This window comes from Stigmatopora nigra, chromosome 14 (assembly GCF_051989575.1).
Source record: "Stigmatopora nigra isolate UIUO_SnigA chromosome 14, RoL_Snig_1.1, whole genome shotgun sequence".
Lineage (NCBI taxonomy): Eukaryota > Metazoa > Chordata > Actinopteri > Syngnathiformes > Syngnathidae > Stigmatopora > Stigmatopora nigra.
The window spans coordinates 11,034,926-11,062,801 of NC_135521.1; the positions used below are offsets into that span (position 1 = coordinate 11,034,926).

Here is a 27,876-nt window from a genome sequence, read left to right on the forward strand (position 1 = left end):
CATCACGTCGACAACCAGTGTGACTGTCCCTTTAAGAAACTGCACTTGCAGCCATTTTCTGCTCTTTGTGTGGGGTGGATTAAAGCGGGGTAGGTGCTGGGGCAAAACTAGAGCATCAGTTCACTCGCAAGACGCACCAACGCCGGAAAAGAACGGAACGCCTTCGCAGACCGCACCACTGTCCGCACGCCTCCCATACCGTCGGGCAGGCGTGAGATTTGCAGGTACGTGGCCGTTATAGTGATGGATGGAGCCTCGAGGATGAACGTGGTCTGGGTTGATGATGTGAGCGGTGTAGTGAAGATGGCTTGAGCGAGAGAGAGAGAGTTCTCATTTTTTTCTGCTCCATTTCCTTGCTCACACTGCATCATTCTCTGAATTCATTAATGTTTGCATTTAGTACATTAAAGATCGTTGGGCTGTGTTGCTGAGTGACTGTTCTGAGTGAAGCGATTCTCCGTGTTATCCCTACACACGGGATTCCCGTTAGCTTCCAGCGGCATCGTAGCTCCCACGGAGATGAGATGGGTGGGGTGAGGAGAGCGTAGCAAGTGCAGCGATCAGTGATGGAGGCCAGACCATTTGCTTCATCAAGTGAAAGAAAAGAACAAAATGTGATTTCCTACACAAATCTTTTGATATGCGACTTCCCATTCGTCTCGTACGTTTACTAGTGTAGACACGAGTGTCAGTGGGGTGTCAACATCGACGTCGAGGCTACACCGATCTCATGGTGACGCGCCTGCAGGCCTGTGAACGATGCATCAATGACACCCAGTATTTGCCTACATTCTATTCACGTCCAAATTGTGCCATTTTCACTGAACTCACCCCATGGCAAGCGCTCAACATTGGATCTTCCGTGCCATCTGCACGCGTACTGTGTTGTAAATGTGTAATAATGCAGCTCATCACCCAAAGAAATGATGACACCCATCGTAGAAGATCACACGCTACATCAAATTTTCTTTAAGTCTGACAATTTTCTCCAATTGAATTCATTATTAACAGTGCATTATTAATTGTATATACCCCATGCACATCATGGGCGACACCTGCAAAATATAATCTAGTAATATTTTTTTTGATACTCTAAGAGATCAGTGGATTAGACATATCAAATCATATAAACATTATTATTGTGATGGGTGTGGTAGTCTATAATAGATTTGGATAAAATAACACCATCTGATGTGTTTCTACTATTGTAATTTCTTGTAATGACCCAACAAGATGGATAAACCGACACCCTCAGACTGTTTATTTAGCGTCAAGTATACTGCTAGAAATTACATTTGCTTTTCCTCTACCTACTTGTCAAGCTTGGTTATATGATCTAGTGTTGTTTATGCATGAGTTTGTGGTGTCTATTTTCACTGACAAATCATTGGGCCAGGTGATACTAGCCAATGTCATATACTACTGTACACTACACAGACACTGCTGGAACATGTGGTTGGAAAGTCTCGATTGGTTGTGTTTGGTGAGTATGAATTAATGTAACAAAGAAACCCTGGGGCAGGGGATTCCATTCAGCAGTGCGACTGTGGACTTGACACACTTTCACTCAGTGTGTGTTCCCTTTGTGACAAGCATCTAATAACTGACATTGGCCACTGTTTTCCAATTACTACAATTACTAATACAATTATAAAATAGTATGGAAACTTTAATTTTTATGTTTTGTATGCACAATGGCACATGAATACAATGAAATAGAAAAAATCTATATTAAAAGTCTCACATACCTATTCAGGATTGATATATTTAGAAGGTAATTATTTTTAAATGAAGTTGTAACACACAATATGGAACCAGTGATGTGCTGTAAAAGTACCGTTTCACATTTAGAAACCTGTAGTCAGGCGAGTCACACCTAATGGTTGTTTCTGGCTCATTAATTTTTTTACATTCATCTTCTCATATCTGACCATGCAAATTAAACCAATTATTGGCCCTGTCAACTTTGTCTGCTCTGTGAAATGTAAACACACATTTGTGCTCCTGCATGGGTTTTAACGGGTACTCTGGTTTCCTCCCACATTCCAAAAACATGCATGGTAGGCTGATTCAAATCTCTAAATTGCCCCTAGGTATGGGTGTGAGTGTGCATGGTTGTCTGTCTCATTCTACCCTGCGATGGGGCTGGCCACCGATTCAGGGTGTCCGTTGCCTCAGCTGGGATAGGCTCCAGCACCCCCCGCAACCCTAATGAGGATAAAGCGGTTCTTTATTATGACTGTTTATCTTACCTACATTTTCTTCCAGACTGGTGAGGTGTGAGTAAGGCTTTGTAACCATGACTACGCATGTGACCCTCGAGGATGCCCTGTCCAATGTGGACTTGCTGGAAGAGCTGCCCCTTCCAGACCAGCAGCCATGCATTGAACCCCCTCCCTCCTCCATTATGTACCAGGTACAAACTCAACCACTCGTGTCACCTGCCTAGCCAGTGTCAGTGTACATTATCTTAATCTCCTCACTAACCTTTCCCGTCTTATGTAGGCCAATTTTGACACCAACTTTGAAGATAGGAATGCCTTTGTAACTGGTATAGCTCGTTATATTGAGCAAGCTACAGTCCACTCCAGCATGGTGAGGCCTATTTTTTTCTTTTTAAAAAATGTGAAGCAAAAAAGTGCTCAAAATTCAAGTTGCATGTTCACACCACACGTGATTCAACCAGCCAAAGTTCCACTTCACCTCCTTTTCCATGTATGCCGTGAGGGTACTTGTGTGACTTGAATTACAAATAGCTGTGCTTATTCATGCCTATTCTACTAGGAAGTCCCACTTGGTCTATTTGAGGATACTATATGTAAGGGGATGGGAAAATGTGTCTCACCTATTTCTGAATGGGGAAACATTTCTCCCTTTAAATATTAATAACGGACCTATTTATTATGGAACATGTTACCCATCTGAGGGGAATGAATGTGCTATGCCTTGAACATATCCTAACTACAAAACAAACTGAATGTAAATATCCTCTCATTATTTTTTTTTTAGTTTATCCAGTGTAGTATATCACACACTATTATTTAAACTCAATATTTGTACTTTGTAGAAGTAGTGTGTTTAGAAAGTAAGCATGTTTGATATTGTAAGTGTCCTTACCTATTTTAAAATTTACATATTTTTTATTAGTGTTACCTTAATTAGTGTGACTGTCATTTTTATTTTATGAACTCTACTTATTGTTGACCTAATGCATCGTTTTGACATTTTTTTTTAGAACGAAATGTTAGAGGAAGGACATGAGTATGCTGTGATGCTTTATACTTGGAGAAGCTGTTCTAGAGCTATTCCACAGGTAGTATAAATATATGCATATCAACATTATGATGGCATGATATGTAATGCTGTCCTCCTGTGTTTAATAGGTGAAATGCAATGAGCAACCCAACAGAGTTGAGATCTATGAAAAAACAGTGGAGGTTTTGGAGCCTGAAGTCACCAAGCTCATGAAGTTTATGTACTTTCAAGTAAGACATACTTTATTTTAATTTATTCATTTGAGATCATGTGTTGGTATAAAGTGTGTACTCATGGTACAATATATACAAAAGTATATTAAGTGCTCTTTTAAAATGTATTTTTCTTCTATAGAGGAAGGCCATAGAACGTTTTTGTAGCGAAGTGAAGCGTCTCTGCCATGCTGAGAGGAGGAAAGATTTTGTTTCCGAAGCCTATCTGCTTACCTTGGGCAAATTTATCAACATGTTTGCTGTACTGGACGAATTAAAAAACATGAAGTGTAGCGTAAAGAACGATCATTCAGCTTACAAAAGGTATTGTTGATACTACAGTGGTACCTCTACTTATGAAATGAAAGGTTTTTCCAAAAGACAAATTGCTTAACATGCCAGTCTTTCTTTGTCTTTAGGGCTGCTCAGTTTCTGAGGAAAATGGCTGACCCTCAATCCATTCAGGAGTCTCAGAATCTTTCAATGTTCCTAGCCAACCATAACAGGATCACACAGGTTTGTTTACTGTTACCGTTTCACTTTTGCCTTTTCAGAATATACTGTACCTGTAAAACCACCATTACCTATCTTTGAATCCTATTTTTTATCTTGTTTGTGATTTATTTCCATAGTGCCTGCACCAACAGCTGGAAGTGATTCCAGGTTACGAGGAGCTTTTAGCAGATATAGTCAACATCTGCGTAGATTATTATGAGAACAAAATGTATTTGACTCCAAGTGAGAAACACATGCTACTTAAGGTAAACATTTGTTTTCTTATTTACTTTTATTCTGTAAACATACACTTTAGCTGTTCTTATTAAAATCTATGTCCATGTGTTAGGTGATGGGGTTTGGGCTGTACTTGATGGATGGTAATGTGAGTAATATCTACAAACTAGATGCCAAAAAGAGAATAAACCTCAGCAAAATTGACAAGTTCTTTAAAGTAAGGCATTATCCTTTTCAGTAACATCTTTGTCCAAAAATGAAATGATTAAGAACATACTTTTTTTTTGTCCTGTGCTTGGAAGCTTCAAGTTGTGCCACTATTTGGAGATATGCAGATTGAATTATCCCGCTATATTGAAACAAGTGCTCACTATGAGGAAAACAAGTCCAAGTGAGAAACCCATTGTTACACTCGTGCAGTTATACAATTCCCTCTTCTTTTTTGTCACATATGAATCCCCTCCATCTTCACTTTTTTTCAACACAGGTGGACGTGCATGCAGAGCAGCGTTTCACCACAATACAACCTGTGTGAGCAGATGGTGCAGATCAGGGAAGACCATATTCGATTCATCTCAGAGTTGGCACGCTATAGCAACAGTGAAGTGGTAACAGGCTCTGGCCTTGACAGTCAAAAGTCAGATGAAGAATACAGAGAGCTTTTTGACCTCTCACTGAGGGGTCTGCAGTTGTTATCCAAGTGGAGTACACATGTCATGGAAGTTGTGAGTATTAATCATAGAATGTTGTGTATTCTGAAAGGCACCGTCAAAATTCATTTCATTTTTCTAACCTTTTCAGTACTCGTGGAAGTTGGTCCATCCTACAGATAAATTTTGTAATAAGGATTGTCCAGGCACAGCGGAGGAGTATGAGCGAGCCACACGTTATAATTACACTAGTGAGGAGAAATTTGCTTTGGTGGAAGTGATTGCTATGATCAAAGGACTTCAGGTATAGAAACAACTCAATGCTTTGGGGTCATCTTTCTTTTTATGTACTATGTTTCACCTAGATTCACACAAAATGATTTTTTTTGTCTTTTGCTAAAGTACTGTATGTTCAAAAATGTTTTAATACTAGTGTGATTCTCAGCATTCATTATATTGTGTCATTCAGGTCCTTATGGGAAGAATGGAGTCTGTATTTAATCAGGCCATTCGGAATACCATCTACGCAGCACTTCAGGACTTTGCCCAGATGACCCTCAGAGAGCCTCTTCGCCAGGCAGTGCGCAAGAAGAAGAATGTCCTCATCAGGTAACCAACCACCACACTGTGTCATTAAAATGATTGTCTTGTGTGACTCTGTTTTTATTATTGCAGTGTGCTTCAAGCCATTCGAAAGACTGTTTGTGATTGGGAGGGGGCCAGGGAACCTCCAAATGATCCGTGTTTGAGGGGAGAAAAGGATCCTAAAGGAGGTTTTGATATCAAGGTGCCCCGGAGAGCTGTTGGACCTTCTAGCACACAAGTATGTTTTACTCTTTAAGACAAGACACGATGGTACCCATTGGACTTGTATAGAGCTAAAGTTTACAAGTCTACATGCAGTATTTGCTATACAGTCATCTTGTATTCTATCTTAAAGTTCCCAGTGTGGGTGAATAGTGTTTTTATTGTTCACGGACACTTTTTTGTACTCCCTGCAGCTGTACATGGTGCGCACTATGCTGGAGTCATTGATTGCAGACAAGAGTGGTTCTAAAAAGACTCTGCGCAGCAGTCTGGATGGACCGATTGTGGTGGCTATAGAAGACTTCCACAAACAATCTTTCTTCTTCACACACCTGCTCAATTTTAGTGGTGAGGAGACATTTTCAAGTCAATCCGGAATTGCTAATACTTCCTTATGTCCTCTGAATCTCAATTATTCATATACCTAAGCATAAATGCTTTGTTGAAACTATGTGAAATTTTTGTATTTTAATGACAACCTCCATTTATGTTATTATTTCATTATCCAGAGGCTCTGCAGCAGTGTTGTGACCTGTCCCAGCTCTGGTTTAGGGAATTCTTCCTCGAGCTGACCATGGGTCGTAGAATCCAGTTCCCTATTGAGATGTCAATGCCGTGGATCCTCACTGACCACATCTTAGAGACTAAGGAACCGTCAATGATGGAGTGAGCCAGACGTCCTTACAATTCAAATTTGCTCCCAGTGAAATACTATGTATTTAATATTTTCCTCATTCACTTAGGTATGTGCTGTATCCACTAGATTTGTACAATGACAGTGGCTACTATGCTCTCACTAAGTTCAAGAAACAGTTCCTGTATGATGAAATCGAAGCTGAGGTACTCGTGGTTAATTTCAGATACCCTGATGTTTTTTTTAAGTCACTCCATTGAAACCAAGGTTTTTCTCTTTGTTCACAGGTTAACCTATGCTTTGATCAATTTGTATACAAGTTGGCTGATCAAATCTTTGCTTACTATAAAGCAATGTCTGGAAGGTAGGAGGGGTACATTTGTCTTCTAATTGTTTTTTTCTTGTCACACTATCTTGAAACTATCTTATTATATATTCCACAGTGTCCTGCTCGATAAGCGCTTTCGTGCTGAGTGTAAAAACTATGGGGTAATCATACCGTATCCCCCCTCAAACCGTTATGAGACATTACTTAAGCAGCGGCATGTGCAGGTACTGGAAAAATAACTCATGTTTATCACAGTGCAGTTGTACTTATTTTTCGTTATTTTTCTTCCATGTTTTGTTCTACAGCTTCTGGGTCGTTCAATTGATTTGAACCGTCTTATCACCCAGAGGATTTCTGCTGCCATGTATAAGTCTCTCGACCATGCCATCAGCCGCTTTGAAAGTGAAGATCTGACTTCTATCGTGGTAAAGATCACATACCATTTAAATAGCTAAATTTCCAATATACTGATTCTAAGCACAAAACTTTGTTTCACAATTTTTTTTAGGAGTTGGAGTGGCTTTTGGAAATAAATCGACTCACCCACCGGCTTTTATCCAAGCACTTGACTTTGGATAGTTTTGATGCCATGTTCCGTGAAGCCAATCACAACGTCTCAGCTCCCTATGGCCGAATTACACTTCATGTCTTTTGGGAACTGAATTTTGATTTCCTCCCTAATTATTGCTACAACGGCTCCACAAACCGGTCTGTTTGTGCATACATATACAAATTTTCAAAATTCATAATCATTTTACTGTTATAAATATTTGTTGTTTACAGATTTGTGCGTACAGCCATTCCCTTTACCCAGGAGCCTCAGAGAGACAAGCCAGCCAACGTGCAGCCTTACTACCTGTATGGGTCCAAGGTGTGTCACATTCTTTGAATAATTGTTTTTAAAAAAACTTGTTCAACTACAACTGGTTTTCTTTTATAAGATGAGCCTGAAGAACTGTCTCCTCTTTTTTTTTTTTTCGCAGCCTTTGAACATCGCTTACTCTCACATATACAGCTCCTACAGGAACTTTGTTGGCCCGCCTCACTTCAAGACTATTTGCCGTCTCCTTGGTTACCAAGGCATTGCTGTTGTGATGGAGGAACTGCTTAAGATAGTCAAGAGCTTGGTATTCATCTTTATTCTCCTTTTAGCATTCCGAAATATGTCTCTTCTATCTTAACATTAATTTATGGTTCATCTTTGTGCCTCCTTCTCAGTTACAAGGCACGATTCTGCAGTATGTAAAAACCCTTATTGAGGTCATGCCCAAAATCTGCCGCCTTCCCCGTCATGAATATGGCTCCCCAGGTAAACATTTGGCCACTCTGTGCATATAATTATCAGTCCAATAAAACATGTACCGATCTAATAAGATATGGAACTAAATAATGACCTGCATGCCAGTGTGAAACCAATCTTTCTTACACAATGAATGACATAGTCAACAATGTATCTTCTTTAGGCCCAGTGCTTTACTTCTTTTTTTTTAACAATAATGACTGGGTTGTTGTCATGGTGATAAGATACAGCGTGTTTTCAGAGGAAGCTCATGGCGAGGGAGTTGAGATGTGATGCAAGAGATGCACTCACTGACACCAACATGGTGCCTCCATTTCTCTGCGTGTGCCCTTTTGTTCACATTTGAGATGACAATTTTTTTCTTCATATTTATTCAATTTGGCAGCAAACTGCCTAACTGACTTCCTATCAATGCTCTGTGCATGAATAAAAAGCCCATTGGAGGTCCTCATAGTGCTCACAAAAAAAATCTCACTTTACTACAAGTTATTTTCTGTTATTCTCCACTTTATCATATCCACTGTAGAAGGTATAACCCAATACTCCTGTTTGTACTCCTTTCATTGCAGGGATCTTAGAGTTCTTCCACCATCAGCTCAAGGATATTATTGAGTATGCTGAGCTCAAGACAGATGTCTTCCAGAGTTTAAGGGAAGTGGGGAACGCAATCCTCTTCTGTCTACTCATCGAGCAAGCTCTGGTAAGACCACTAGTCTGTTTCTTACATGAAGAATCACACCCACTCCTTGCATTGCAAATATGTTGTGAGGTTCTTGTTCGAATCTGATGTTTTTTGCTTGATTAAAGATGCTGATATTCCCCTAAATTAGCTATTACAGAATATTTCAGGGCCCCAGTCTGAGTACCACAACGAGTTTAATCATGAAACTATGATTCTATGTTTCCATTACACGCTGGCATCAACCACAGGTGGTAAGGATATGGGTTTTGTTTCATTGCTATCAAAATAACACCGAGATGCTTTCTTTCTTTCTTTCGGGTTCCCCCATTTTGGTTTTGTTTGTGTTTCTTTTCTTGACCCTTTTCTCTACTTGCATTGCATGACACAGTTTTGTAATGCATCAACTTTAGAAAAACTTCAAAAAATCAAAAAGTAAAAGGTTGCTGAGCAAGAATGTAGTCTTATCCATCTGAGGAAAGCCTATTACATTTTCTTTAGAGATGCTTTTGCAGTTTTGATGAACTTGTATACATTTCTTCAAATTTTTTGGTGCATGTTTCCTGTTTGTAACCACATCCCGTTCCTTCCTTTAAGCATTAACCTTTCATTTATATATATGACTGTGCAAATATTATTTTCAACTTTCGTAGATGCACGTGTCCTGCTTCTATTATTGCATGAATCCTCTCAAAAATCTTGTATTTAGAAGTCATTAGAAGTGTTCTTATTATCTTATTTGGACATGACAAGGGAACAGTTTTCCTTGAATTTAGGTATTTAAGTATGGTGTGTGGAAAACAAATTAACTTCACTTCATGACTACCTGCATGCTGTAGAAATGAGTTTATAGGAAACATGGAGAATTAAAATTGATTTACCTTGTTTTTCATTTTTTATTTTTCTTAGTCCCAGGAGGAAGTGTGTGACCTTCTTCATGCTGCCCCTTTTCAAAATATTTTGCCAAGAGTGTACATCAAAGGTATATTTGGTTGGAAATAATTCAAAATAAGGAGATTGATCACACTGAACAGATATTGTTAATTATAAATGTAGAGGGAGAGCGCCTAGAGGTGAGGATGAAAAGGCTGGAAGCTAAATATGCCCCTCTCCACCTTGTGCCTCTGATTGAGAGGTTGGGAACGCCTCAAGTATGTTTGCACCAACATGACCACACATTTATTTTATACATTCAAGTTAAAAGTATTATTAACATTTTACTCTTTGTTTGTTTTCCTGGTAGCAAATTGCCATTGCACGTGAGGGAGACTTGCTGACCAAAGAGCGTCTCTGTTGCGGCCTTTCGATGTTTGAGGTCATCCTGACACGTATCCGCAGCTTCCTGCAAGATGGCGTGTGGCGTGGACCTCCTCCCACCAATGGTGTCATGCATGTGGATGAGTGTATGGAGTTCCATCGTCTCTGGAGTGCAATGCAATTTGTGTATTGCATCCCAGTCGGCACTCATGAGTTCACGGCAGAGTGAGTATGAGTTGTATGCTCTTCCCGGACTTACCTGGGTTTTCTTCGGGTACTCCAGTTTCCTCCCACATGCAAAAAACATGCAGGGTAGCCTGATTGAACACTCTGAATTTGAATCTGAATCTGAGTGTTAGTGTGAATGGTTTTCCGTAGTGCTCGTGATTGGCTGGTTTGTTCCCCACCTGGTGGACATAATTAGCTGGGAGTAAGCGGTTCAGAAAATGAATGAATGTTTCATTATAAGATGTGTGGTGGTGTGATATATATTTTTGTGAAGCATGATGTGTGCTTTCCCCTTTAGGCAATGCTTTGGGGATGGTCTGAACTGGGCCGGCTGTGCTGTTATTGTTCTTTTGGGACAACAGCGTCGTTTCGATCTCTTTGACTTCTGCTACCACCTGCTCAAAGTTCAAAGACAAGATGGCAAGGATGAGATCATCAAAAATGTGGTAGGTATAATTTACTGCACCAAAAATGAAGTATCAAACACATTATTGTAATAATAACCTCAATTGACTTTTTGACAGCCACTAAAGAAGATGGCAGACCGAATCAGGAAGTACCAGATCCTTAATAATGAAATCTTTGCTATCCTAAACAAGTACATGAAGGCTGTGGAGACAGACAGTTCCACTGTGGAGCATGTTCGTTGTTTCCAGCCTCCTATACACCAGTCGCTGGCTACCACTTGTTGAAAATAAATACACACACACACACTGAACACACACAACCATTGCCCAGAGATGTGATTCTATGCACGCTCATTTCTGGTCTCACAGCTGTAAGTTTCTGTAATTCCTCCTTATTACTAACTCATGTTTTTAAAAAGACAAATAGTCTTAAAGTGTTACTTCTTTTTGGAATTTCTGTGAATGCTTGCGATACTGGAATCGGAGAGACCAGAAGTGGAAAGTATACTTTCACATCTTCACTTTTTTTTGTTAAGTAAATACACATGACTTGCGATTCAAATCATGCATGACCTCTTTTTCTCATTCCTTAAAAAGCACACCAGATTGAGTTAATCTTACATATTTCTTAAAAAGATGAACATTTGAATCCATGTTATGTCATTAAAGACTAAGAGTGAGGAATAAGAAGAAGGTTAATGCATTTTCTTATTGGTTAAATAAATCATAATCATATTATGTTAAAACATTTGAGCAACAAAACTTTAAGCACATAATCTCATTGCCATAAGGTCTTTTTTTCCTTTTTTTGCGCAATTATCTGGTGTGCCTATGATAAGACTTCAGTCTATCATAATAATACTTTTTTTTTCTCAATCGGCTTACTTTCAAGCTAAATAGGTTACTCGGCTGGTTTTGGATTTTCTTGATGCATTTTTATTCAACGCAAGTTTCAATGTACATTTTTAAACTAAAAGAAATGGTTGATGTTGTTGTAATTGTTCTTGTTTTATTATGGATATTTTTATTTGCCCATCATTGGTATAATTGTCCCGCCACTAACTGGAAATGTCTTTTTTTTTTTTTTTTTAATTCTGTCTCTTAGAAAGATTTTTATATCATGTCCAGGAATACAATAATGGTATTTTTAATTTAGAACAAAAAAACAACATAGACGATATATGTTTTGATTGCCCAGAGTTGGCTGGGATAAGCTTCAGCACCCCGCTGCCCTCGTGTGCAGATGAATGAATGAATGTGTTTTGATTTTCCAAAGTTTAAACTAACATCAACAAGGTGAGACAATACCTCTGGGTGTATGGTGACAGTGTTTTTGTTCTAGATGAACTTGTTTTGAGTGTGTGGATGATGATGTCCAGTAGATGTGGAAAATAAAACCATGATATTAAAAAGCCACGTATGTTTAAATGAGTGTTTTCTTGAATTTAATCAGTATTAATTATTGATGGACTTTTGCTTTAACAGTGTTAAAAAGACATGGTAAATTAGCCCCTATTTTCTAACAAGGAAAAAAAGACTTTACAGTATCATTTTTATGTATGTAGTGTTATTTTGTAACTATTATGTTTTTTTGTTTTGTTTTTTATTCTGCTTTGATCTTCATTTCCAAGTTTATCTAGTAAAAACAAAAAGGCACAAATGTATCAGTGCAAAACCTTGGCATGGAAGTGTAACTTATTGTCATCATTGGCTCCATTTGTGACATGAGGCTATGTTTATGTAATTGTATAAGTGGCCATGTTTTTAAGTACTACAAAAAATGGAGTAATGATTATAAAATGTACAACAATGGTCCTGCATTGGATTTGAAATGATGTTGTATTTCCATGAAATAAAACATGTTTAACTGAAAAGAGTTATTATAGTAGTTGATTTGAGTTTATTTTGACTTGATTGTTGTGTGTATCAGATGAAAAATCACATTATGAATGGGAAGTGGGTTGTGATCCATCACTTGTCATCATTGATCATGTTTTGCAACAATATAATAGAATTTAAATAAATCATGCGGCTCTGGAATGCCATTTCCTGGCTTGTCAGAGTGACGCCAAGAAACAAATAACGCGGATTGGTCCCACATACGGAAATGAGTGCATTTGAAATTTCCGCGGTGAAACGCCCGTTGTAGTTGTCTCGCTGTTGAATTTTAAGGCAGATCTACAGCAAGCAAGTGCTAAACACACAAGTGTTTTGCGATGTCTTTTTCAAGAGCACCTTTAAAAAGGTTCAACGAAGCGGTCGGTAAGTAAAATAGCTAGAAAGATGTTGATGTTTGTTAATTAAAACAAAGCAATATACGTTTACCTGACCCTGCAGGAAGGGTCATCAGGGTTGATGAAAAACACAATAAACCTTTGAATTCATTAATGAAAAAACGGCAGTGTAAACATGAATTTGAATGTTATAAATCTACAACTTCTGCCCCCTAAAAAGTATTGTTTGGATCTCTTCATTCTCGTGCTTAATACTCGATAGTGTGTCACGATGTTGCGTTGATTTAAACGTGATACTAAGTGCGTTCATTTCTAGTTATTTCACCGATGGTACATTCAATAATATTTAAACTATCTGTAAATGGGAAGTGAGATCCTTTTTTATTTGAACGTTTTTTTGCACATCATACTGGCAGATCTTGCCAAACTAGGTGCGAAAATTCCTTCCACTTGTAGAAATATTGTTTTTGAATTATGAACATTTTTACCAAAGGTTGTGCTCCTGCACCTGGCATCTATGACATCAAAACTGAAGAACCGAAAGGACCTGCATCCTTTGAGAAATCTGATCGATTTAAACATTCTAAAGCAGGTTGGTAACATTATTTCACTGATAGGCACATGTCTCCTGAACTAATATAATGGTGCACATGTAACATATTTATCTATATTTTTAAATCAGGTGTATGTTTAGTGCCTCCATCATCCCCCTCTGGGGTCACTCTAATGAGTCCAGTTAGAAGAACAATTTCATTTGATGGTCTGGTAAGTTGCAGTTTACATTACAATACAGTTTAATAATAAATCACCAACTTTTCTAAGGATTAGAATCAGTTCAGGAATGTTTTTATTGATTTGTTTACATTTTGTGCTAAATAGCAACACCATTTTCCAAATGTGGAAAGAAAAAACTTCATTCTTTATTCTAAAAATGATATTACTAAATCCAAATTGGGACTCTGCATGGACAGGTCCCCAAAATGACTCGAATTTGGGTCCAATTGTGTCTCCAACTGCACATATTTTTACTCAACTATGTGTATTATAGGTTGACAGTACAACTACAAGAAAGAAAGAACCTTCCATGACCTTGAAAATGAAACAACATCAACTATTGGAAAAAGAGGTACACCCACTTATGTCAATTTGGAAAAGGAAAGCAGAATTCAAAATGACTTGGATATGATAAATGCTTCAAAAGAATGCTACCCTGCAAGTTTGCAACTCCTGGTATTTATAGACTATATATTTTATAATAAAATCGATTTTCCCCTTGTAGATCCGCTTACTCGTGCAGCAGCGAGGCGAGCAGGATCGTCGGTTGTTCTCTCTTGAAGAAGACCTAAAAAAGTTGGAAGCCAAACTTTTGGCGGCAGTTAGGGAAAAGACTGGCCTATCTGCCAACATCACCTCCCTTGAAAGACAGAAGGCGGAACTAAAGAAAGTCAATGAGCTCTTAAAAAATAAGGTGATTTTATTAACATAGCGGCTCATTTACAAATTGTCACAAGAAGATATGTCATGGAGGTCATTTTTCTTGCCTCGACATTGTTACTAAGGACATTTCTTTCCAGGTTTCAGCTGACACGACAAAAAAGAAGATCAATTCACTGACAATGGAGTTAATGGACGCTAGGAACAAATTGGACTGTAAAAATAAGGTATACATTTGCTATAGCTACTCTCCTCATTACAAAATAACCATCCTTCATTTGCCAAATGTTCAGTTATGTATGAAAATGTACTGTATGAGTGCAGGAGCTGAATATTCTGCAGCTCAATGCTGATGCTCACCTCAAGGTGATAGAAATGGATCTAACTGCTACCAAGGATACTGTCAAATCTCTAACAGACAGAAACAATGACTACGGTAAGCAATTACAGCAATAGATCACCTAAGCATGTTTTCATTAAATCTAAGATATTTTTGTTAATTGTATTTTATATTTGTGTCATGCAGAGGGCCTCCATCTAATGATGAAAGCTCAAAATGAGGAGTTGGAGCAGCAGAATGAAAGATTATTCGGTGAGGTAACCCCTCATACAGGCACTAAACTTCTTTTCTTCACTGAAATTGTTTTTATTTTATTTTTTTATTTCTGCATATATCCTATTTGCAGTGCCATATTAGGACAACAGGCTTTACTCCTTTAGTTTATTCATTTTTGATCAACATATTGGATTACATTAAATTAAACAAATGTTTCCCTTGCAATATTGTTTCAGGTGAGATAACGGAACTCAAAGCAGAAGTCAAGGTTGTGCAGGGATATCTGGATTCGGCGAATGATCAGATTCAGGTAGGCATTAGATGAAAAAATTGTATCTTGGTACATTGTTGACATAATTTAACTATTGTTTTTTTTTCGAAGGATCTCCGCTTAGAGTTGCAAGAGAAAGCACAGCAGGATATTCTCTCTAATATTGAGCAGCAGAACACAAAGTATATGAACAATTGTTCCCTGCATTGATTTAGATTTTTGTATTTTAACACCATACTGTAACAAAATCTTTTTCTTTTTCTGCAGACACTTAGAAGACAAGCTAGACCAATGCAGCATAAAGCTTGAAAGTACAGAGGTTGCTCTTAGGCAAAAAGAGGAGGAAGTGCTGAAATATCAGCATGAGATGCAATCCTTAAAAGATAATTATTTAGAGGCAGAGAAAAACTTGAAAAGCCAAGAGTTAGAGCTTAAGGCTTCGCAAAAATCAGTGAGTGAATTGGAGATGCAACTAAAATTCACAAACCAAGAAGTCCAAGACTCCCAAGCAACAGTTAGTCAGCAGTTGACCGACTTGGCTCTGCTCCAGGAAGCCCTTCAAAAGATGGAAAGAGAGATGGATGAAAAAGTTGTGAATCTTGAACACAAGTTTATGATTTCAACAGAGGAGAAAAGTATGCCGACCCACCTATACCAGTAAAAATAGCAAAACTAATTAATACATTTCTATGTATTTTTATTATTGTTTATTAGCCAAAATTCTAGAAGAGAGCTCCAAGACAATAGAAGATTTGACAACTGAGCTCAAATTGCTGAAAGATGCTAATCGGGATGAAGATGAGAGACTGATTCAGGTCCAGAAAGAACATGCTTCAGTCAATGAGGAACTAATGAAAGAAAAGGTCATTATTATTATCATCATTTTTCCCTTGCTATACTTGTATGACATCTTTTCCCCTTTTGATTTTATTCTCTTTATTTGTGAATGCCTTTCCTGAAGCTAATTTTGCCTGCCTTTGATTTTAACTTCTCAGGCACTGGTACATTCTCTGACTGTACTACTAGAGCAACTGAGACAGGAGTCAGAGGAGAGTCTAAATACATTAAATGAGGAGCTGGAGGAGGTGTTGGGAGAACTGGCTCTCATGGAGGAACAGGAGCGAAGACAAAGTCAAGTGAAAGATCAGTTTCAGCAGCAGATTATCGTGCTGGAGAAACAACTGAGTGAATCCAAGGAACTATTCGAGTGGTGAGTAGTAATCAAAGTTCTAATCAGCTTCTCAATTTAGCAGATGGTGTCATTCTATACATTTTTGTTTTATTCAAATGAACATTTTAAAGTATACTAAATGACATCTGAGTTAAGTTAAGTCTCCCATTGAATTTATTCAATTTTCTTGGAAATAAAAACAAATTTGTTTTACGAAATTAACTTGCAAAAGCCTTTATTTTGGCCTGATAATGTATAAAAATCAGGTAAAATTATGCTTGCAAAAAGTAAAAACATGTTTTCAAATGCTTTACATTTAAAAAACACATAAAATGGCTTTGCTGGCAACACAAATATTTCCTCTTAAAATCTTCATTTTGGTCTTCAGTAACATTTTGCAAAAAAAATACAAATCACCTGCTTCACATACTTTCAAGTGACTAGCACTCACACTATTACAATTCATGTCTGTAAATAAACTACATTTTTCATCTCAGCATGGGTTTAAATTCCTAGAATGCAGCATTTTTGACATCCACTGCCGCAAACACCGCTGCTTCCAGCTGAGTAGCACATCTGTTATACAGGATAAATAACAACATTAGCGTCCCACCGGCTGCCTCATCCTTTCTCTCTCCTAATCTCCTTAATGAAGACAAATGTTCTGGAAATATTCTTGACACCTTGTAGCTGCACACAGTAGAAAACTGATTTGAAAGTGAATGTGATTTTTATATAATAGATGACAAGACTAATAGTATATCTAAAGTAAGTAAAAATTATTCTCCACTAAAACATTTGCATGGATAATTCTGATAATGTCTATATTGGGTCATTGAAATATTTACTAACATAATAGGAAACCCACATAATTGTTATATACCAGAATATTTTACCTTTTTTTATTATTGTGTGCAATAAATATGTTAATCTGAAGCATAAATGATCAATTATAAATTATCTACCCCTATATTGCGATCTATATAATGTCACAGCTGGTTTAGTGCATTGATGAGTTTACACTTGAGTAACCAAAACATGTCCTTTGCAGTAAAAGCAAAGAACTTTCATTGTTGAAAGAGGAGCATCCGTCGGCCTTGAAAGAACTCCAAGAAGCATATACAAGCTCCTTGGAAGAAAATGAAGAGTTGTCTATCGAACTAGAAAGGTTGGTTTGCCTTATATGCCTTATTTTGCAGTGTTCTGTTAGTTTAAGATTCTATTGTCCTATGAAGTACTAAAGAGGCTGTGAAAGAAGCAGACAAAAACCAGAAGAAAATGAAAGAAGAGCTGCAAAAATTGACCCAGCAGATTGAGGAAAGGGACAAAGTGATTCAACAAAAAAATCAGGACGAACAAATGACCTCGGAGAATGCAAGGTTTGTTCCGTACCTTGGTCGCAATTTTTTTTCCTCCCTCGTCTTTTATTTATTTTTTTTATGTCTGACTTAAGAGTGTTGCAGGAGACACAGGCTTGCCTCGCTCAAAAGAATCAGCAGATGCAGATTATGGAAGAGAGCCTTGCTATGAAAATCTCTTTGTTGGAGCAGGAGCTACAGAGACAAGCAAAAGACAATGAAAATGCATTGAAGCAAGTTAAAGAGGAGAAGGAAGCTCAGCTTCACTATAGGGAACAAATGGCCCAGAAACAGCTTGAGGAAGTTAGCCAAGAAAAGAAAAATGTAATGGAACAATTGCTCCAAGAAAAAGAGGAGAAAATTAATTATCAAACAGCACTTGAAGTAGAAAGAGCTGCCCTGAAGGCTGAAACTCAGGACATTCAAAAGCTTAGGTCAGAAGTTTTTAGACTACAAAATGAGCTCAATAGATTGACTGAGGAAAGAAGTCAGATCCAGTCTCAATTTGAACTGTCACACCAATCAGACCTGGCATATCAGCATCAAGTAGAGGTGGCAGATAAAGAGAAGAAACAAGTTCAGTCTCATCTCGATGAAATTCAGTACAAGTATGTTAACCTTCAGGCCCATACGGCTCTCATGGAGGAGAAGGTGGAGGGTCTGCTGAACCAAATAGAAGACCAACAACAAGAGCGGCGTTCCCTGCAGAAACATGTCGACACACTGACTCAAGAGAAAGTCACACTTCAGTGGGAGATGGATGAGCAGCAAAAGAAACTCCAGAAACAAGTAGAAACACAGGTTAAGAGGTAAGATACTTATTATACCATTTATGAAAGGTGCTGCTGCCAAATATATTTCCACTGTACAAAAAATGTTCTTTCTTTAAAGTTCCTCAAGTTCCGAGACAGAACACTGGAGGGCACTGTATGAGGAGCTACTTGCTAAAATAAAACCTTTTGAGGTCAGTCCTTTTCCCAACAAGTTAAACCAAAGTTGTTGTTTTTTTTTTAAATCATATATGACAAATGAACTGTAGCTTGCTTAGGGCATTTTGCATTTTAATGATTATTTAAGATAATTAAATATTATTGTGATGGTACTGAGTATTGGTAACTAAAAGTTGCTTATCCATCCACTAAATAATTTCACTCTCAATGATGCACTTGTAAATTGACCTTTTTTTCCCTGTTACCTCCAGGAGCAGTTGAATAACTTTGCCGCTGAGCGAAATGCACTCCTTAATCTAAATGGAGCCAACCAGGAGGAGCTCAATAAACTGTCAGATGCTTATGCCCATCTCCTGGGGCATCAAAACCAGAAGCAGAAGATTAAACATGTTATAAAGCTGAAAGATGAGAATTTTAACCTGAAACAGGTAACACAACACACACACAACACATCAAATGAATGGCGATAAAATGTTTAATTATTTTATTTTACTTTGGCCAATGGTGATAGGAGCTATTTTATACTTCACATTTCAAATCAATTTATGAAATTTTAAACAATCCTCAATAGCAGCAGTCATGTATGCTTAAATTAAAAAAGATCAGGTCAGTTCCCCCTAATGGCACAAATGTTAACTTGCAATATAGCCCAATATAAATGTTCAGAAAATTCCCATTTCAACACACTTCTTTTCACTTTTCTTGACTTTTTATAGGAGGTGTTGAAGCTTCAGTCCCAGTTAAGCCGTCAGAAGACTGATCTAAATAACCTGAAATCAAAGCTTAAGGATGATTCTCAGTGCAGATTTGATCCAAGTAAAGCGTTCCAACATAATAAGGAGAACAGACACAGTGAGTCAGCAACACCTCTGAAACAAGGTGAGGGGTCAACAGCAAAGAGATTCTTTTAGACCACAATATCAACGGTGGAGATTTTTGTCTTTTACATTTAGGTTTGATGTTTTGGATATCCGAGCCTAAAACCATAAAAAAAGTTGATTTTTAAGAAATACCCTGCAGCATGTAGACCGTGCCTAAATCTTGAAGAATACATTTTATGTAGTATTGACGTATTACTTCTTAGGATTAGCTGGTATTGATGTTTGCATTCTAATACTGTGTCTCGGCCTCTTTGGATATAAGTGTCCCACTAGTTTTTTTCCCTTTTAAAATCAATCTTTCTTGTTTCTTTTTTTTAAATTAATCTATTTATAAATAGATGATGCCATCACATTTGACTGGCTGAATAAGTAGATGTATGAATGCATTCAATATTTGAGTGTGGGACAAATACTACATTTAAAATCAATACATAGCATGGATACGCATTCAAAACTGAACAAAAACCTTTGACAAATTTGGTGAAGTTCATGTTCTTTCATTTATAGTTGTAGTACTCTCTGTGTCTGGAAGAGAGAAATTTGTCTCTAATGTATTTGGGTGCACATATTTCGGTATTTTAAATAAAGGAGTCTTTCAACTCTTATGTGGCCATCAAAGCATTTTTCGCCCTACTATATATTACAGTTTCTCGCCAGTAGAGAGCACTGTTGGATTTTGGGCTTTGGTAGAAATGCTGCAAGAAATTCACGTTGTTGCATTATATTCTAAAAAAAGTACATCTTTGTAAAGAAGAGCCTTAGTTTTATGGTTCATGAAGCTTTATTTCCCATCTTTCTAACATAGCCAAACATGGAATACAATATCTTTTTCCCCACATGTGGTCCTGAATCTTGTGTTAGTGTGTCAGTTGCAGTAGGCTTCCAGGTGGTAAATACCGCATGGCTTATGACAGCACTGCTCCACAATGCCTCTCTTCACCTTGGAATCCTTGCCTCCGGAAAAATGTCTCCACATCTGCCTTTCTTTTCTGACCCTTGTAGACAGGAACCCTGAGAGGTGATGAAAGTTTCCAAAGCCAAGTTAAGTCTACCTGCTGTGCAAACTTCTTATATGAGCATTAAGGCTCATCACACTTCAATGGAGCCTTAATGGTTGGCTAGGTAATCTGATCGCTTCAATCCTTTTAGTCATTGTAGGCCCTCTTTCGTGGAGAGGTGGGGTATGGTTGCCCTCCAATGGATTCTAACAAAACTGGCATCCACAATATCACATGATTGTTTAGGAAGATCTCCAATGGCAATTTTTTTCACCAATGGATCCTTACAATACTTAAAAAGTTCTTTCAATTGCTGGGACTCTTAATTTCATGTTTATAGTCAAGTCCTTCTGGCAACTGATGTGACTGTGAATGCTCTTATTACAGCTCACATCATTTGGCAGATTTGTGAGTACATTTCGAAGTGACCTTATAAAGAATTTTTTGCAAGGAGATACACTGAGCACAAATAATTGAATTGGCTGAGTGAGTATGCCTTGTGAGTGGCTGCCAACTAGTCGCCCTGTGTGTATTCTATCTCTTAAAGTCACCTGAGATCAACTCCACCTCTCCCACAGAGTCTAATAAGACTGAAGAAATGCCAAAGTAGTAGTCTGAGATGATGGAACAAACTCCCTTCTACTGTGCACTACTTTTTATTTCTAACTATAACATTAAAGGTGAAAAACCCACACATATATATCCAAGACTTCCACAACAGAGGATTTTTGAATAGCCTTACGGAGTAAGTTTTCCAGATCCCGCTTGTGAATTCGTTTCGGACTGTGGAAAAAACCCCTCTCTCCACATACAAAGTACAGAGCGTCCACAAGGTGAGAGCCACAGAGGTGTTGGGTGGATGCAGGGGAGACCCATGGAACAGGGAACACCAGTAGAAACAGGATGGACAACACCCATGGTGCATTGGCCATAGAATGGGGACCTGATGAAGAAAACACTGCATGTGAGAACATCTCTGTTAGATGCTTCTAGGGAATTCTGCTTAACTAGTAACTTATTAAAATTGAGACACTATCATATAGATGGATACAAAAAGGACATTTTAAAATTACACTTATTCAGCTAAAATAACTTTTTTACACCTTGTTTCTTGACCTTGTTCCTTTGTTGGTAAAGAAGAAAAAATCTCAATTGAATTGATAGTTTAGTCATAGGTCACTTAGTTTTAAGAAGTACACTTTTTGACTAAAGTGTATTTCAAATGTTTAAAATACCTTTGACCTCAAACCTTTCACAAATGAGACAAAGATAAAATATGTCAAAACATGATCCAGACAGACTCAACCTGACTGGATTATAGTGGTACTCTGTTAAACAGTCTATTTTAGAGACTGTCTACACCTAAAATAACCTAAAAACTATCATTAGTAACAATAACATGTTTTTGAAACTGATGAATTAATAAACAGAGCAGTCACTGTTTCATTTGTCCTACGGTGCGAAGAACTGCAGTACATAAAAAGTATTAAATTTGACATAAAATATATTTTGGGCATTAGACCCTGCAGTGTGAACATAGTCAAAGATGCAAATTGTAATATACAAGAACGCAAGGCTCATGCCAAAATGAAATGAAAAAGAAAACGCCTAAATCTTCAGCTCCAACTGCCTATTACCTTGTTTGAGGATAATACTGGGAATGATCCAACATGCTTAACATTTCTCTACCCTAGTATGAACCCTGGAGACAGGTCGACCGGTTCAGGATTACTGGCTCTTATCAGAGTTGAATTTAGCATATTGAACCTGCTTTCAGGTGGAAAAGGTCATTACACATTCAAACAATGGAGACTACAATCCATTTGAAATCACATTTTGTACACATCTTCCATGTATATATCACTTATCTCCAAATGTTTAACAACATGTATATTAAATTTAGTCATTCTTGGAATCCACAAACGAAATTAAAATTTGACTGATAAAAGGCTGAATACTGAGCGATGAACATTAGATAAAAACAAAAATGTATAATAATTATTTTGACGACCCTAGATTTCGGATGGACGTTTAATTAATTATGTCTGTAAACAGGACATTAACTATAGTATTGATTAAATGGGCTTTATCTTAAATTTTGAGTTGGGACTGATGATAAATGAAGGGATGGCCTGTGTTCCAAAATCATTGAAGATATTGTCAGTATATTCTCAAGGTCAATCCTTGCCTTGGTGCTTTTGTGAGATTCCCATTGATGCAGAATTGTTATCAGTGTCATTAATTAAACCATTTTTTGTAATGAATATTACAGTTTTCAAGTAGCAGCTTCTCTTTCAAGGTGAACACATTTAGCAGTCATTTAAAAAACTATGCAAGTCTTTTGTGGATGTTTTATAATGTACTGCAGATTATTGGCTTGGACATGAATCATTATAACAGTAATTTTTAACAATGCACCAGTACCCGGCATTACGACATTTAGCTCTATCTGGCCTACCAGTTCTCTATCCACGGCTGGCTTTATGCCAGGGTCTTGGCACAAGTGGACGGGCCGAATAATAGATCTGCCTGCTCTGCTCATTAATTTCATTCTGATTATTTTTTTTACATGGTTATTAGTTAAAGTTAAAGTCTTTAGCGAGCACAAGAAAAAAATGCTTACCTCTTTTTGAGGCCTCAGTTGTTGCAGAGCAGCTGGTCGTTGCAGATGAAATGGGAGTAGAGCTATTGGGTTATACAAGTACAGAGAACATCTCTACTTGGCTACATTTCCAAGACATACAGTATCACCACGTGCACCTGGCCTTTGTCATCATGGGTGTGATACTCCAGTCCTCTTATTAACACCTTGACCTTTCAAATATCCTGATTTACCTTTTTTGTAACACTAAGTCATTTACTCTATATGACCATACCACAGCAGTCAGACAAAGTTGAAGACATCCCGAGAGCGAATCTGCACACCTGCTGTGTGATAGTCTGATAGGTAGAGTTCACTGGGTGACAGACAAACACCATATGTCACGTTCGCTGATCACGTTGGGTAGTAGATTAAAGGATTTTCTGGATGAGTAGTGACCACTAGTGGTATAGATAGTTTGTGTATGCCCTGAGAAAAAAACCTATCATGATGATGGAAATTAAAACCAAAAGTTGGCATCTGTCTGACATTTTTATGGTAGTATTGTACCTAACATAAGGAATCGCATATTTATTTACAGATGTTATTTGTCAGAGATACCATTTTGTAGCTTGAAAGATATCGACAGCGAAAAGACTATTTCCACAAAACATCCCTAAATGTCTCAATTTTTAAGGCTTGGCCAATCACAACAATATTACAATATCATTTTTGTCTTCCAACATTTTAGTTGTTGCTCCTTCTATTGTAAGGTCTAAGTCCTCATCAAAATTGTCCAAAATTACTTTTAAGTCTAGTTTCAACCACATATGGTGACAATATAGTATCAGTAATGAGTGATTCTTATCATTGGTGGTCTTTTAAACCAACTGTAGATAATAAAAATACGTGGTATATCTGATATGTGCTGAATAGCCATGATCAGATTTATTACACGTTTCTTCTATAAAAGTTATTAATGACTTAGAATCTGTCTCTTGTCATGTGTAGCAGCTGTTTTCTTTAATTTCAGAGTGCTTTTCTGAGGGTTGGCCAGATTTAAACGAGAGGTCACACATAATATAATTTTATATCTGAGGATGACTCAGTAAGTTGGAGACATTACTGCTTACAATCACTTCTTTCCATCTTTTTATATGAGCATTTTTTACCTTGGTTGCTAGTAATATGCCTTGTAAAACAACATCTGCAATTGAATTAGAGAAGATACAGGTCATTAAAACAAGTGGACAATAACAATGATTAATAGACAATGGAATATAATTACTTCAAGTTCTCATTAATTTGATCTATTGTGGTATGTGAAATCCTAAATGATTTTTTTTGTTATGCAGTATGACCTAAAGATTGCCTGATTCCAGACCTGCTAAAAAATAAATCCTCCTTGGATACATTTATAAACATCTGCATTAACACTCCCATTAGTCTTTTTCCTAGTGGTTTTGCTTCAGGAAATATATTTGCATGTTGAGCATTAGTTCAACTGTCCCAGATCAGATGGAATAATGTAGCTTCTATAAATATGCTTCACTCCCTTTTAGCTCTTTATATCAGATGAAGGTTATATGTATTCACCAGCTGTACAATCACCTTGAGAAGTTAACATCAGTTCTTTAAATAGTAAAATTTCTATTGAATTCTACATTACAACAACAAAATGATTTTTTTGGAGCACAGCTAAAATGACAATTGCCATTTTTTTTTGGTCAACAAAAAAAACAAAAAGGGCAATTTGCAAAATCATGTAAATATGTGCAATACATTCAAACTTCTTAATTCTTCTCAACTATTTTCATACGACAATTCCCAATGGTTGCTATAGATCATAATTTTAGGCTAATACTTGATTTTTAGCCATCACTGGCACATAAAATAATAGCAATATTAAAACAAAATATCCCATTTGTCTGCATTTTAGCTGATGGAAGATTTTTTGTGTGTAAACAAGCCGGAGGAAAACTCACAGGTGCCTGGGGCAAACATACTCTATTTTCCTTCAACATGAGCACCTGAATTAATTTACACTTATATCTCCTTCTCTTCAGTAAATGTACAGTGATTTAATTTCATTTACTAATACTACAAAGAGAACATGTATAAATAGGCTCATTTTTTTAATCCTGTTTCTTCTTATGTATGCATCTGAAATAGATTTGAGAATTCTCGTGAGTCATGGACAGATGGAATTTATACAATAATAGAGAATTGATATGATTACCACTTGAAATAATAACATATTATTGTAATTAGGCATTCTTTGAGACTAGGTGATGAATAAGAGTAAAGAGAGGGCAGGTATGTCAAATTATCACAAATAAATGTTGGGTCCTTTGGGTATTAGGTAAAAGTAAAAGCTTGGAAGCTATCCGTCACTTTGGCACTGGGCTTTAAAAAAAGGTGTTAAATGCGAATCCAGGAAAGGTCGAACTTTGCCATGCTTTGAAGCTCCTTCCTCGAGGGAGAGCAGCTGAGCACTGCGAGCTGTGAACAACAGCCGCTTCCTCCTTGCCCCTGCCGTAGCGTCGGCTTCAAACACGCACATCAAAAAGCCACATTTTCTAGCCTCAGACGGCCCAGACACGAACGAGGCAGAGGCAAAGTTGGGTAGAAAGTCGGCTGGGTCCCCGAGGTGGAAGTTACATAACTTGCCTGCTTCTCTTCTTCTGCATTTAAAGGGAATGAAGAGTTCAGCTTCCGGATATGTAGTTAATCAGCTTTTACAGCCTCTTTATTTTTGCCGTAATTATCCACGACACTCGGAGGGAGAAAACTGAAAAGACTTTGAACATGAGAAAAAAAATGAATCACTGGGAGTGACGTGGCACCCAACAGCTTGGATCACTACTTTTTTATTGGAATGACTGAACCATGAGAGGAGAAAAGTAATTAGAGTTTTCCGCTCCAAGAACTGGATTGCTCCATAAAGATTCATTCTCAATCAGTGCTATTAAAAGAACTTAATCAAAAAATTGAGCAAAAAAAAAAAGATGAACTTGTGTTAAAAAGAGAAGGGCAAAAGAGTTTTTGGAATCTACCAGGTCAAGTGTCCTCCTGATTTATGCAAACATTGTCCTTCCTATGCATGTGGGAGCGAACAAGCAAAAGACAGCTTGGACGCTTCTGTCTGTTCCAGACATTGCCCTTTATGTGAGTCATGGCCTGTTGGCTTCTATCCATGACGGAACGTCACCAATTCCATAAAGCACCTGTGTGTGATTGTGAATGAGTCGGGGGGAGCGCCACCAAGGTTCTTTGCTCTCTCGTTCCCCGACAGTGACAGTCACTAACGCAGTACTAACCTCTGCCATGACCCACTTTGTACACATCTGACAGGACCTTTGCAAAGCACATGCGCAAATATAATAGTTCACACATGCAACTATCAGTAACGGACATTTTAAATTAAATTAAATCACAGAATGATGTGCGAACAGATAGGGATTTGACAGGTTAGGTCAAAGAGCACATCTTGACAGTTGAGAACATGACTACATGGTAAAAAAGTGACTATCTCTCGTGAGGTAGGAATCGCATGACGGAAGGACAGAGGCATGTTAGATTTTAATAGGCTTGAAAATACTGTAAAACTAGAGGAGATCTGCTGTATCACCACAAAAAAAGTTAATTGCTGGCTTTGAGCCTTGTTTGAAAGTTTCTCTTTGAGTTTGTGTCTTCCTTGAGATTGACAGCTCATCAGTAAGAGGAGCTACCTCGTCTATTGGCATCATTTAGATTTTCAACAGAATACATTGGAAGCATGGATAGAATAATGACTGGAACTTATTCATATTCTCAAACGTTAACTAATCAGATTTGAGGCATCCTCTGTTATACATTTTATTTATTTATTCTTCTAAAAAGCTGTCTAAAGGACTTCAATGTTATTGAACAATTTGGTTTCGAGTGAACTTCTGGGGAAAGAAGATTTGTCTTTCCACAACCTGCTCACTTGTGTGTGTATTTGTGCTTTTTTTTAATCAATCGATAGGGTGGTGAGTCTGCTTCTTCCGCCTAATGATTGAGTATCGAGAAAGAAGATTGACAGGCAGACATATGAGGAAGCTTAACCGGAAGGTGCTTGTTAAAGAGGAAGAAGGGAGGCTGTTACATGGAGATTGTGCAGAGCAGAAACAGTCAAAGAAAAGGTCAGAATCAATCAACTAAGCTTAAATTGCATAGTGACTTGGTGTAGTGGCCTAATCCTAAAAAAAGCAAAATAGATGCATGATGCAACTTGGCTGGAAAACAGTTTTTCCAAAACATTGTGCATTATATTGTATAACAAAAACATGAGGGGGTATGATTTTCTTCATCTACTGCATTGAATTGCATATGTTATGATAACATTGTATTTAATTGAGTTTAGAAGTAATCTTTGTATCTTTAATACTACCTTATTTTTGCTGTTAAAGAGGAAATGCATTTAAACATTGTTAGAAGTCAACCTAGGCTCTTTTCATGGTCCTCTCCACTTCAATTTTGAAATATGAGCTTGTAAAAGCTTGTTCATTTTAGAATTAAGGACATGTGTCTAGGGAACTCTGTGCGCCGTTGTTCGTTGATATCTAAAATTGATTCCTTCAACAATCCTAGTTTAAACATTTCAAGGGCAATGCAGGATACTGAAATTACAAATTTAAAGAGAAGACTTTAAATTGTATAAAGTGATGGTGTTTTTCATTAAGCATAATCTAATTTATCATTGCTGCGCTTCAACACAAAACACTTTGTAGTTGTACTCCCCGTGAACAACAAAATGTTTTTGACGCTCATTTAAAAGTAATATTAACCATTAATGCATGTAGATGTATTTTGTGCATCGTTGAAGCAAATAAAAGGAGACATCAATTCTTTGCATGACTTTACTTTTAAGTTGCCACATGAAAAGAATGAAGAAAGTGTTGAATAAAACCAACGACTAAATGTTTCTGG

At 37.4% G+C, this 27,876-nt stretch overlaps 3 protein-coding genes across 5 annotated transcripts in view; 2 read left to right on the plus strand and 1 right to left on the minus strand.

The window, feature by feature from the left end:
* The first annotated feature begins 72 nt into the window (after positions 1–72).
* cyfip2 (cytoplasmic FMR1 interacting protein 2) lies at positions 73–12,369 on the plus strand. The gene is made up of 30 exons (XM_077732860.1): positions 73–224; positions 2,269–2,416; positions 2,506–2,595; positions 3,236–3,313; positions 3,384–3,485; positions 3,610–3,791; positions 3,887–3,983; positions 4,100–4,228; positions 4,312–4,416; positions 4,502–4,590; positions 4,687–4,924; positions 5,001–5,153; positions 5,319–5,458; positions 5,525–5,672; positions 5,851–6,004; positions 6,166–6,322; positions 6,400–6,496; positions 6,578–6,654; positions 6,734–6,842; positions 6,924–7,043; positions 7,127–7,326; positions 7,402–7,489; positions 7,602–7,745; positions 7,837–7,927; positions 8,488–8,618; positions 9,507–9,579; positions 9,654–9,748; positions 9,841–10,079; positions 10,381–10,528; positions 10,607–12,369. The coding sequence occupies exons 2-30, from the start codon at positions 2,300–2,302 to the stop codon at positions 10,772–10,774; spliced, it is 3,759 nt and encodes a 1,252-aa protein (XP_077588986.1). The 5' UTR covers positions 73–224; positions 2,269–2,299; the 3' UTR covers positions 10,775–12,369.
* Positions 12,370–12,606: 237 nt separating this feature from the next.
* The window catches only part of hmmr (hyaluronan-mediated motility receptor (RHAMM)), a 40,128-nt gene continuing 24,858 nt past the window's right edge, over positions 12,607–27,876 (plus strand). Inside the window, exons 1-20 of one of the 3 annotated variants that reach the window (XM_077733431.1) lie at positions 12,607–12,751; positions 13,217–13,315; positions 13,406–13,488; positions 13,772–13,849; positions 14,003–14,191; positions 14,298–14,384; positions 14,482–14,593; positions 14,684–14,749; positions 14,950–15,023; positions 15,096–15,166; positions 15,252–15,619; positions 15,699–15,847; positions 15,980–16,194; positions 17,207–17,323; positions 17,391–17,534; positions 17,609–18,322; positions 18,405–18,477; positions 18,715–18,891; positions 19,180–19,342; positions 26,933–27,089. In XM_077733431.1, coding sequence (XP_077589557.1) covers positions 12,706–12,751; positions 13,217–13,315; positions 13,406–13,488; positions 13,772–13,849; positions 14,003–14,191; positions 14,298–14,384; positions 14,482–14,593; positions 14,684–14,749; positions 14,950–15,023; positions 15,096–15,166; positions 15,252–15,619; positions 15,699–15,847; positions 15,980–16,194; positions 17,207–17,323; positions 17,391–17,534; positions 17,609–18,322; positions 18,405–18,477; positions 18,715–18,891; positions 19,180–19,342; positions 26,933–26,940 — 3,033 coding nt within the window. In that variant the 5' untranslated portion in view covers positions 12,607–12,705 and the 3' untranslated portion in view covers positions 26,941–27,089. Of the gene's footprint in view, positions 12,752–13,216; positions 13,316–13,405; positions 13,489–13,771; positions 13,850–14,002; positions 14,192–14,297; positions 14,385–14,481; positions 14,594–14,683; positions 14,750–14,949; positions 15,024–15,095; positions 15,167–15,251; positions 15,620–15,698; positions 15,848–15,979; positions 16,195–17,206; positions 17,324–17,390; positions 17,535–17,608; positions 18,323–18,404; positions 18,478–18,714; positions 18,892–19,179; positions 19,950–26,932; positions 27,090–27,876 lie in introns of those variants that run through there. The other 2 variants (XM_077733429.1, XM_077733430.1) reach the window with 2 other exon arrangements.
* Positions 20,139–23,307, minus strand: LOC144207444 (insulin-like). The gene is made up of 4 exons (XM_077732923.1): positions 23,086–23,307; positions 22,966–22,997; positions 21,085–21,285; positions 20,139–20,355 (listed from the first exon to the last, which is right to left on the minus strand). The coding sequence occupies exons 3-4, from the start codon at positions 21,272–21,274 to the stop codon at positions 20,210–20,212; spliced, it is 336 nt and encodes a 111-aa protein (XP_077589049.1). The 5' UTR covers positions 21,275–21,285; positions 22,966–22,997; positions 23,086–23,307; the 3' UTR covers positions 20,139–20,209.